The sequence below is a fragment of the Aphis gossypii genome, chromosome X (assembly GCF_020184175.1).
Source record: "Aphis gossypii isolate Hap1 chromosome X, ASM2018417v2, whole genome shotgun sequence".
NCBI classification, from domain to species: domain Eukaryota; kingdom Metazoa; phylum Arthropoda; class Insecta; order Hemiptera; family Aphididae; genus Aphis; species Aphis gossypii.
The window spans coordinates 56712193-56725208 of NC_065533.1; the positions used below are offsets into that span (position 1 = coordinate 56712193).

Consider the following 13016-nt stretch of genomic DNA (forward strand, 5'->3'; position numbering starts at 1 on the left):
ATCAAGTACCTACAAGTAACTAATTACAACAACACATGTTAGACCATAATGTAATAACGGATTTTGGTTAATTAACTAACTAAAAATGTTAATCAATATAAAAATAAATATAGCTACTAACTACTTATATTGAACATAGGAGTACGTTGAAAAATAGCCTGTGTCTGGTAATCTATTTTTAGTAAAAACCCTGCAAAAAAATAAAAATATATACCTACCTACATTTGTGTACTTTCAAATACACAGTCTGGACGAATTTTCAATGAAAATAAGTGTTTAGGTATTTTTATATTGACTTAACATACAAAACTATAAATAATAGTATAGTATTATCAAAGTCAATATAAATGTAAACATTTCTTTTCATTATAAATTCTCTCAAACCGTTATTTGAAATCCATTATCTATCCTTTTGGTAGATATCTAGTAGTTATTAGTATGTACTTAGTATTTTTTACATAATTGTAGTATTATTATTTCCTACATAGGTTAATTTTCTACATTTTTACTCATTTTGAACAATTTGTTTAGACTTTATTAGACATTTGAAATGTTCTAATTATTTATGGGTTTTTTTTCTATAAATGTTGATAAATATTTTTTTGTCGGTTGCTAAAAGCTAAATTAAAATTGAATATAAGATTCCTCAAAATTTGTGATTAGACTTAGTTCTTTATACTCAGTAATATAGGTTGATAGACTGCATTGCTCTGAATCGTTTTTCGTATTCAATGGTTTATCATTGAAATTAAAATTAATCCACTCACTACACTGACTATTATTGCTCATCAATAACATAGGTCATTCGAATCCTAGTGTACTGTTGTTGAGTAATTATCTATTCTCCCAATTTTTAATATAGATAATAATATACGTATTGTATATAAATTATTGTATTCCTATTTTATGAAGTATCAAGTAGGATTTTGGACCGTACCAGTTTTCCAATTCTTTAAGTCCTAGCGAATTTATTGTTATAATTTTTATCAAAATAAGTACAGTAGTTTCAAGAACAATTATTTATTGTCACGGGCGGATAAAAAAAAAACGTCAAATTGATGTAAAAACAAGACAGATGGCACCACGGATATACATATTTCACTAGCTCTTTTGCGAAAGTGATAGTAAGTTGAGTCGCAGCATACAGCCGTGTTTGAAAAATATTTTATAATATGTATGAATAGTTTTTGAAATCAACAATAGACTCATTTATATCTTCTATATTATAATATATTTAGAAATTTTTATATGATTTTTATTTATTTATTTGAAGGTTTAATAAAGTATGTTACAGTAATTATTCTAACAATACATAAATATTTTTAGATTAGTAAAATTTTGTGTAAAAAAAAAAATAATAATAAGAAACGCTAGAATACAAATCAAAGATAGGTACTGTTTGTAGTTACTTAAAGTTAAATTTAGATTATTTTCTAAGATTATAAAATCTTTATGTGTATAAATTGTTATACACTTTAAATTAATTCCTTCATAATTATATTATCTGGGGTTCATAATGTTTTTAATGTTTCACAACCATGGTTGTCTACACTCAAGTAAAATTTTTACCTACTAATTTATTATCTTTATACATCTATATTTTTAAGATCTAAACTAGTTGAAATGAAATAACAGTTGTGAATATTTGGCTATAGTATTAATATATATATTATTAATTAAATGATAACCAAATGAAGCCAACAATGTAAACACAATATTTTATCGTATATTAAAAAGTAAGTGCATCGGTTAATTAATAAATTATTAAATATTCACATATGTAATGATATATTATGAAAAAATAGACACTTAAATATTTGTTTTACTATAGCAGTATAGCACTTAAATTAATAGGTTTAATCTGATAAAACAACCACTTATAAATTTAGATAGACAAAATAATGAAATGCATATAGGACAATGAACATATGTGTTACAGTTTGATCAGTTTTCAGGCATATCATCGTTCATAAAGTTCACTATTAAATAATAATTTGTTTTAGTTTAAATATTAAAGGAATAAATTAAAATGGTAAATATATATATAAATATATATTAATGAACTATATACTCGTATTGTACCTAATATATTATTCCTACGTATCGGAGAATATAATATGTCTAATGTAACATAAAGTATTACATAGTATTTTAAGTTAAAAGCTTAACAGCTTAAGTTGATATTGATAACTTTATTTGTAGGTCTTACGAAAGTATCAACAATATTTTTTTTTCAATTTAAATAATGTTACAATATATTATACAAATTAATTTATACTTAAAACATATTTTATACTTTGAATCAAAACTATTGGATTTAAAACATCTAAATAGATAACGTGTAATTATCATACATTTATGATATTTTATACAAGTGATTGGATAGTTATTTGAATTTTTAGGATGTGAAAGAGCTCCGTTTTAATGGTGATCATCAAATTGACGAAAATGGGCAATCGGATCAAGACGAGGCACCAGCTGATATTATTATTAAAAAAATCACTATAAGCGACGAGTGTTATGTGAATAAAGGATTTACTGATTCAAACAGTTTAAAAGAAGAATCTTCCAATAAGGTACGCTCAAATTAGACAATTATACCTTTATAACATGTTACTTATTTAAATTATAAATTATTAAATTATATTGAATTCTAATTATTAATATTTCATACAACTTAAATGGTCAATTCGATATTTATCTTTTGTTATGCTTACTTTAAAAATTTCACCAAAGTTTTTATTTATATGCACTTCAACAATATTTGGCTATTAGCATTAGAATAATACAACATAACGTATAACTTATATTGTTAATATTGTACTTACTCGTATTATAAAAAAATAATAATTATTTGATCAATTAACATAATATACATAATTATACAAATTGGTTGTCTATATGTTTTATGTTTATAAAATGTGATTCGTCAAACAGCATCTCTTCCTAAGCACCAATAATGCATTTATTAAAATTTAGCTTGTTTTTAAGATTATTAAATAAATTAAAGGATTGCATTTTCAAATATCGTTTGGAAAAAAAAAGTTTTATTTTCACCACAGGATACTTTATAAACTATATACACACAAATACTAAATATTTGAGAATATACAATTGGCCCTTACTTCTTTAAGCATCTATACTTAAAAATTCCAATAATAATCTAATGAATAATTAATGCTTAGGATTCACCCTATCATAATTTATTCACGAAATAATAATATGGAAAATAGATGACATTATTATAATATAGTAAAAATAATAATAAAATAACAGTAAAATGTAATAAAAATATTCACATTTAGAGTAATATTTTTTTCTATTGGTGAGTTACGTAATATGCTTTAAATTATGATTAACAATGCTTTTAAAGTGTTTTCAACCGCTATAATTATTGCATGTGACACAATAATAAATTCTCTAAGTATTTTATTTATTTTTTATCTTTAGACTGATAACAGCATGCTCAGTAAATAATTACAAAGCTGACAGTATAAATATTGAAATGTTATAATTTGTACGGAGTTGAATATATTTTTAGTTCTATAAATACTGTATACATGATTTTTCTGTTAAACATACATTTAATTAATTCAGTACATAATATTAAAATTGTAATATTGTAATACTACATTTTAACATATATATTACATTTAAGAGCCGACTTATAATAATCGATCTATAATAATTTAGAACATAACTTTAAATATATTTACATAATATTATGTAAATGCAATTTGTTTTATAATATATTATCGTTGTTATATACTCACAGTTCAAAATTATAGTCTAATATTTGAATTGTGTTTTTATGGTTTAAATCAATTAAACAGTTATTTTTGAAACCTAGTGTTATTAATCGCTATGAAATGTCAAGGTTCAAAATTCTAAACGTAGTACTGTACCTATAAAATCAATATAGGTAAAATGATTTTGTTTAGATACAATATAATTTGAATTACTTAGTATATTTATTTCAATATATTAATTGGATTATTTTATAGTGCAGTAGTTTAATAATATTTTCTGTTAATGTTAATAGTGTTGGTATAATAAATTTATGTAATTTTTAAATAGAGATAGCTAAATATATTACATTTTATAAAGATAAAAAAATTGTCAGACTCTAGAGTAAATCAAATTAAAACAAATACCCTTAACGGTTACGTTATACGAAACATTGATCGATGTTCACACATCAATGCTCTAGGTACATACATTTGTGATTTGACTTCAAAGTCAGAAAAAATAAATGTTATACTTAATGTATTGTATATATTGAATACATTTTACTCAATCTACTGTAGTTATATGAATCTATTCGTATTATAACCGAATAGTAAGACCATATTTTATTTGGGACATATTTTATCTACCTCTATTACTCGCTATATCAATTGAAAAGATTCACAATATTTATGGCTATGATGTATCATAAATAATTCATACCTATTATTATAGCATTAGAAAAATTAGCAAACAATTTTTTAAAAACTAATATAATACGTTAATAGTTGATGTAAATAAATTATTTTAAATTCACCATTATTAATCATATATTTTATGGTTGAAAATAAAAATTTAAAGTTTAAATATCATATGATTATCATTATATTATATTTTTATCATTTACTAACTAAATAATAGTAACAGTAAATATTAATTACTCTTAGAATACGTATTAAACGGTTAATACTAAATACATAGTACCTTTTATATTTATTGTTTACACGTCATAAAAGGATTAATTTTTTATTATTATAAAAATATAATACCTACATATTTACTGTTTACTATTTTATTACCTAATAATACGTTAAAAACGTGTATGGGATACTGGATAAATCATTTATGTTTTTCTTTCATCTAAACTAGTTATCCATATAAATTTTCTGTTTAATATCTATGTACCTACTTGATGTAATATCTTCTGCGAATTTGCAATTACTTATTTGTATATTTATAACTGTAACTTATTTATTGCTATAAAGTATATTATTGATGCCTTAATAAACATTATTTACTCATTGCATATATTTTGTATAATATATTTGTCCTTATATAAATCTGTTATTTTTATTGCTATATTAAAATTTAGAAATAAAAATAATTTTTTTAACGTATGTGGAGCTCCTAAAAAATCAGAAAAAAATTTAGTGCGTATCATGGAAATAAATTCAACTCATTAAATTAGAAGTTACTTCATCAAAGAAATACTTTTTATGCAACTCAGTTAAAAGAAACTAAACCATACATTTTTTACTCGTTCATGCACAGTTTTTCAAAATTACGTGAATGTTTGTCAGTGACATTAACATATAAGTCATCATCTTATAGACTATGTTATGATTTGAAATTTCAATTAATCGAATACCATGTTAATATCCGGAAAAAATCTCTTTAGGAAGATGATTTAAATTAATATATTTTTATCTCAGTTTATTTAAAAAAAAAATTACAGTAGATTCCGGTGAGCCATTATCTATAGTATATCAAACGAAATGGTATTTATTGAATAATGTCGTCATTGTAACGTACCTATCATCGCTATATTTTTTGTAAAATATTTCTAAAATTATAGTTTTAAATACAAGGGTAGGTACCTAAAATAATTTTAACCTATAGAATGAATTCTACATTAATAATGTTATAAATATAATTTAAATGCGCATAGTGAGTTGTCTATAGATAAAATAAACTTAATTGCTATACTACATTGCTATAATCGTTTTGCAAGAATGAGTCCATGTAAAAAACAATATTAATGGTGACATCAAACATCGTAGTTCAACAATTAGATATTAATACATAACTTTTACATTATAAAACTATTATTTTTTCAAAAACTATTATTGAAATCATTACGTACTTCCTAACATGGTACGCTTTGTCTCAATGTCTCTATAATATAGAATATACTCCTATTATAATACAAATCTGTTTAATTTAACGTTTGATAATAAAACCTGTCTAACAATTTTATGTTCTTTTTCTTGAAAATCACGTATCATAATGTATAAAATATAAATTTTAGAAATAAGAGTATTATTTTATCAATAGTATATAAATAAAAGTTTTATATATTTTTGATCACTTATGGTCAGTGATCAATCAAAGTTAAATTCCATCTTATTAATATTTCAGATTTGGGAAGATTCAAATCAACTTTCTAAGAATGTGATTCTAATTTCTGATGGACCTTTATTGACAACGCAAGATGGGTACATTAATAATGCATTTGAAGACGGACCTCAGAAAGCAGAGAAGGTGAATGATAAACATGACATGCGTATGAGCATATAAATATTGATAATAATTTTCATTCATCCTCTAAGGATTGCATAATAACATAAAGGTTTTTTTAAATTCTTGAGAAAAAACTTATCTCAACACTTAAATTTTCTCAATCAATTCTAAAATGCAATGTTTTGCCATTATATACTATAACCCAATATAGATAGGCATCTTTTTTTATAATATTTTTGTTTTTGTTTTTTTTTTTATTGATACATGATATTTTCAAATTAATTTTGCTTCTTAGTATTTTATTTTAATTATGGCATCTTTTTTGTTGTTATTTTATCATATAATATTTAACTTAAATTAATTTATATTTTGATTCACTATAAAACCGAAACTGTAAAGTTTGTTAGTTATTATTTACGTATTAATATTCTGAGAAAATTTTGTTTTATTCTTTGGGTCAAATTTGGAAAGTATAAATGTCAACTATTATTAATATTTTGATATAACAAATAAGTAGTTTGTACTAACTATTGATTATAAAGTATGAAATGTAGGTGGAATATTTTTGACTGTTAAAAAAATTATGTATTTTCTTAAAACATTCAAGTATAGTATGTGTTTATCAAATCAATCAAAGAATTCTAACAAATCGAACTAACAATAGAATTTTAAAATGAAAGAAATTACCCTTAACGATTTTTTTTTTTGATTTTATCCCAATAGTTTTAATATATATATATATATACATATAAAAATATATAGTTTTAAAAACAGAAATTTGGAAAATTCTTATGAGTTTGAGTTTTTGAGTTAAAAACCATGTTAAGATTTAATTTTTAATGATAAAACCTTGAGAATTTTTCAACAAAAAATATTTATATTTTAACATCATTACGGATTATACACGAATTAAAAACAATTAGTAAATATTGATATTATAAATAATTGATTAATACAAAGTTCCATATAAGTTGGTTAATTTTCAATTAAAATATATCAAGAATAAAAAGTCACAATTCTGTTTTATTACTATTTTAATTGAGAATTTTGACGAAATCAGTAAAATATTTTTTAGTTTGAGATTTATTAAAATTTATATTTAAAATTTAAAATGTAATACTTGCTTGTTGTTATTATAGGTATTATAAGTTGTTATTATAGATATTTTCAAATATTGAAGATGAATAGTCATAATTTTTATTTATATTTAATTACAATAATAAAAATTCATAAACAATATTGTCAACAAAAAAATATTACAAAAATTCTCAAATAATTTTGTAGTTTAAAATCTATGAAATATTCTATTTTTTAATATAAATATTGAAAATAGTTTAAGAAGATGTCAGCGCATTATTTATTTTCTTTCTCAGACCCACCCGACGCATAATATATAATATAAAACTCTTACTTAAAATCGTTTTTTTTTATGATTTTTGAGTTATCTTAGATTAAAATCATCTATTACAAAAACTATATAGGATAATATTTTTGAGAGTATGATAAACAGTATTTATAGTTTTTATATTTTATTGTTATTTGATTTTGCATTCGACTTATATTATAAAATAAAAAAATGTTGTAAATTTAAATGATGTTTAAATTGTTTTGAGACAATATTTAGACAAATCGGTATATCATACCATCAAAAATATTATTGTCTATCGTTTTTGTAATGAGTGATTTTACTCAAGATTACTTAAAATCATAAAAAAAAATGATTCTGCGTAAATGCGTTTTATCTATGTTGCACATGGGTCATAGAGAGAAAACAAACAGTGTGCTGGCATCCTCTTAAATACAATATTTTTTCGTCAATAGTTCTTACTGTACCCAAAATATTTAAAAATATATAAACACTTAAAATATACTAATCTTACGATGATAAAAATAACAATATCAATTAATGATCTATTTAATACATGGTATTAAATAAATAAATAAATAAAATCCTGGTATTAAACTTAACTGGCAAATAAAACTCTATTTTCATATATTTTTTTCGTATCTTATATGTGTTAATTTGTCTAAACAGGGGACGGTGCCACGGGCACATGACGTCACTGCCATTACTTCCTCTACAATAGAGAACCAAATTACAAAGTTGGATGAAGACGATAATGGAGTGGTGGCCGTTAATTTGGAAACGAAAGAAAAGAAGCGGAAAGTACAATTTGTCGGATGGGATTCAAATAAGAGTATAATTTTATTGGGTTTGGTGTTAGCTTTTGATGCATGGGCAGCATTATTTGTTTGTTTCAAAACAAACTTACTTCCCAATATTCTTAATTAAATTAGTATTGGGATTTAATGTGTTAATAATTTATTAGTATCACTTTAAACGAATACAATTATTATAATATGTTTATTAAGCAAATTCATACTTGAAATAAATTAAATGCTTTTTTTTTTTAAAAATATTTTTTTTGTTTGTTTTAACAATTTAATTCCATATAATATATGCCTAATATATGATAATTAAAAATTGAGTGAACTATAATTTTTTTTTATAATATGCTAATAACTAGGATGTGAGTATAAAGATGGGTTTCTCCTGAATATTTTAAAATATTACTTTTCGACCACAGTATTTGATTTATACATTAAGGATCTTAAAAATTACATTTTATAACTTTTTGAAGTTTTTGAAAATTGATTGGATTTATTCGGCCTCTTTTTATATTTTAAGTCATATTTAGCTTGTATAAATTAGATATTATTCATTTTTCTTTATATAAATTTTTACAGCTACTACCCTCCCTATAAGGAAGTTTTCACATTTTCTTTCAAAAGTATTTAGCACTTAATATTTATGAACTTTTCCGACCACTCTCAAAATTTGCGTGCTTAATTCTTTTCAACCGAAAAACGTATTTATACATTTAACATTTCTCCAAATCTCCCAATGAACCTGTTGATAATATTATAAAAAAAAAAAAAAAAATTAAAAACAACATAACATACTAATTAATTCGTAAAATAATTACAAGACACGTGTCGGAGGGTTAGTAGTTGTCAGTGTATAAATTATTATAATCATTTGCACCAACTCTACACGGCTGGACAGAATATTATTTTCATTTCGAAATCGAATAATCATTTTCATATTCGACGTACAGGAATTTATATTTTCACAGTGATTTGATTTGTATTATGTGCCTGTATAACACTACTCGTGCAACACAAATACAGTAGCTTTGTTTATGTACGCCGCACTAACTTATAACATCATGTTTGAATGATTATTTATTAAATCCTTCGAGTGTTAGGGTACCTACACGATAAATATTGCGTGCATAACGTATACGCGTCCATACAGTGTCGAGTGTTGGCTTATTGTTTCGGATGCTTTAATGGCGGATCATGAATGAAATGATTTCGAATACTGAAATTATTAGATAACAGCCAAGTGTTTTATTTAATAAATGTTACACATGCTACAATAGTTTTGAACCGTTCAATAGATAACGACGCGTGGGTATATAATATGTCAGGCACGTATCACTGCTGTGATATTATATAATTTTCATAGAAGTATATTACAAATTGAAAATATTTTAAAATAAAAACCGGACGTCATGTAAAGAGTAATATTTGTCTCGTTTCGTTCACCCCGACACGGGGCAATATGATGGCTGCATCATATTATTATCAAATATCTATTTTCACTTTAGCGGAATAAATGATCATATTGCATTATAGAAAATTGAGAGCGATATTTGCTTCACCACAATATTATAAACGGTTTAAACGTTCAGACCATAATAATTACTGAAATTTTGAACATATTACCGTGTGTAATAATAATGTGACGCGATTAATATTTTTGCGTATTCGGCGTTCATGCTTTTATTTTATACTACAGTTGAAATTCTGCTGTTAAATAGACTGCAGAAAGTATTAAGTACTAAATTGGGTACTTATAAGCGTAATGTAGTAATTTATACTATTTATTTTTTTACTTCGCATTTAAATAGTTTAAATCTCTATGTTGAACTATGATTTTTGAGATAATTACCTAACTTAAGGAATAGGAGCGTATTTTTTGAAAAGTCTTCATTTTTAGTAGTTTCCGTCGTTTTTGTTTATTCCAAAACATCTTGTGAGTTTGAATTTTAGACATTCAATTTAATACGCAGTGTATAAGATACGATCGTTATGAGAGACGAGTGTTACTCAAGTATTCATTACACTGAATAGCTGATAAGAAAATATCGTGTAAAGCACAAAACATAATATGGTCTTTTCAGTCCTGGTGCAAGTGGTTGGCACTTATTAAGTACGATACTTGTACTGAAAATACATAGAATGTGAATGCATCGATCTGGTAGTTATCGTGTTACCTTAATTAAAATAAAAAAAAAAATATATATTGACATTTGAGATATTCGGGGTATACGCGTTCGATATAGTCGAATACATTATTATAGTAAAGTGAACGAACAATATTATTGTTGAGAGCAAATTATTAAGTTCATCAAAATCAAAACATTTATTTATTTATCGAGGAAGTACCTACTAAGGATATTATTGTTATACCTATTTTATTATTAATTATTGTAACAATTAACTATTGCTGTAATGACAGTACATTGTTACTATTAAACCTTATACAGGTGGTTACCGTAGCCATAATTTATATTTATTTTGTATGTTAAAATTAGTACAATTCAAATTAAATTACTATGATTTTGTAACATATTTAAAGTGTATTTTAAGAGTACGTCAACGCATTATTTATTTTCTCGCTATCGATCGCGAAACATATAAAAACTGGATCAAACAATTTTGTGTGTGTTATTTTTTTAGAGTGTAGGTATTGACTTAAAAAAATAACTAACTAAATGTATTAAACTTAAAGGTAAAAATCAATTTGTCTGTGTTTGTACGCTATTGTTGTATGATATTTTATTTTTCAATTGAATTATGAGTATTTTTAAATGTTAACTCTTTATATAGGTACTCTTAATTTGCTTAACAAACATACAAACACAGATTCTATTCTTCTTTTTTAGTTTTATAGTTTTATAATTGGTCAATATTCGTTCTAATGTTAAATCCAATAATACAAAATTGATTCGTGTTTAATTCAAATTTGACGTATTGAACGTTTTTTAGACTGAAACAACACAGGCAGGTGTGATAATTGTTACGTCCTTGTTTAAGCATAGTATAATACTATGTAAATAAAAAAACTGCATACATTATTATTATTGTATCAATATTATATTTTCCAGTACGTGTAAAAAAAAAAATAATAATAATAGTGTTTCCATAGTGATTATTATTATAATAATGTTTTCAGGCATAAATATTAGGAAAATCAATCTCAAGTTATTAACTTTATAAAAAGTTGAATATGTTTTTAGATTTCTTATAACGTTTCTATAGTTGTATTAATGGGATAAAAGAGAAGCACATACTTTTAAGTGTTAAGCGAAAACTAATATTCGTCAATTGGTAAAATTTGCATGTACGGTCGATGGCATTTAACTAAATTTTTTTACACGACAGTCATAAATATTAATGATTAAGTATAAATGTATTACCAATAATAATTGTTATGAATTAATTCACTTAAAATGCACTGACGATCTTAAAGCATTGCATTAAACTTCTTAAAAAACGATTTGTGTAAATCTCTTTAAGACAGATTTTCGGTTGTGATGTCGTTTGTGATTTATCCGAAAATAGTATTAAATTACTGTGTATACTATATCATTATATATACATTTATTTTTATAATCATTATTCATTAGTGTAAGTTATGATTTCACATATTATTATTAATTTTACTTAGATGAAATATGTTTGTTTCAAGTTTAAACAGAAATCGTTAAATACCTATAATATTGTTGGATAAATGAACTATTCATTCTTTTAACCGCTTTTTGAGAAAAAGCAATGCTCCATTTACTTTTATATCGTTAACAATTTTCATAACTCATCTAAGAACTTCGATAGATTAAGCATATTATATATGATCTTGTACCTACTTAAACGAATGAAATATTGGCTATGATTCACTGTTTGATGTGTAAAGTCGTGTTCATTTAATGTAGTAAATTTAATGTAGTAGTGTCCTCCACTGGTCACTGTGAATTTTTGTTTCTAGTTCAACTTCTCTTTGAATAATACTGTTAAAAGTGTTCTTGTATCACTCTATTCCACAACTATGAAACATCGATGCTCCAAAAGGTCACTGTGTTACCAATATGGATAAAATATCGTTGATATATTTTTTTTAATATAAGTTGTAAAATATAACATAAAAGGTCTGTCCACCATCAACAATGTAGTTTTAATTTTACTTAGGATAATTTTTAGAATAATTCTAAATTATAATTGTTTGTATTTGAGGATTAGATTGCATACGGTATTCTTAATACATTTTATTCAAAATTAGTTCTATGTTAATTTTTTGCGATTAACACATCTCCCGTCCTTAAATACTAGATAAAAAGTTACTTAAATAAGTTTATATTTGGGATGTCATGTACATTTTTACTTTCTATTCCGTAGTTTATTTTGTGTAAATTATTTATAAATATATACTTATGTGTATTATGGGCGATACCCGTTTGCGTACATTTACCTTTTTTTTGCAACTCGTTTGCGAACAAATTCACAACTCAATTACGCAATCTAATTTTTAATACCTACTATAAATGACTCAGACGTAGGCTCGTTTGCATACATAAACTACATCAAAAGTCTAACGAAACATAAAAAGACTTATAAAAATAATGTTTAAATGCTTAGTAAGATTG

General features: G+C 23.9%; 1 protein-coding gene across 2 annotated transcripts; it reads left to right on the forward strand.

Moving 5' to 3' along the window:
• Positions 1-1899: 1899 nt before the first annotated feature.
• Positions 1900-8666, forward strand: LOC114127024 (uncharacterized). 2 transcript variants are annotated; one of them, XM_027991105.2, is made up of 4 exons: positions 1900-2032; positions 2403-2576; positions 6145-6267; positions 8282-8666. In XM_027991105.2, exons 1-4 carry the CDS (start codon positions 2030-2032, stop codon positions 8537-8539), a joined length of 558 nt encoding a protein of 185 aa, XP_027846906.1. In that variant the 5' UTR covers positions 1900-2029; the 3' UTR covers positions 8540-8666. The 2 variants fall into 2 exon arrangements, 1 of the variants encoding a protein (XP_027846906.1); XR_007606082.1 differs by lacking the exon at positions 1900-2032 and adding an exon at positions 2323-2341.
• The last annotated feature ends 4350 nt before the right edge of the window (positions 8667-13016 follow it).

Excerpts from the sequence above, each read along its gene's own strand:
- LOC114127024 (XM_027991105.2), top strand. Across the intron at positions 2,577-6,144 it reads AAGAAGAATCTTCCAATAAG|ATTTGGGAAGATTCAAATCA; the intron begins GTACGCTCAAAT and ends TTAATATTTCAG. Across the intron at positions 6,268-8,281 it reads GACCTCAGAAAGCAGAGAAG|GGGACGGTGCCACGGGCACA; the intron begins GTGAATGATAAA and ends TTGTCTAAACAG.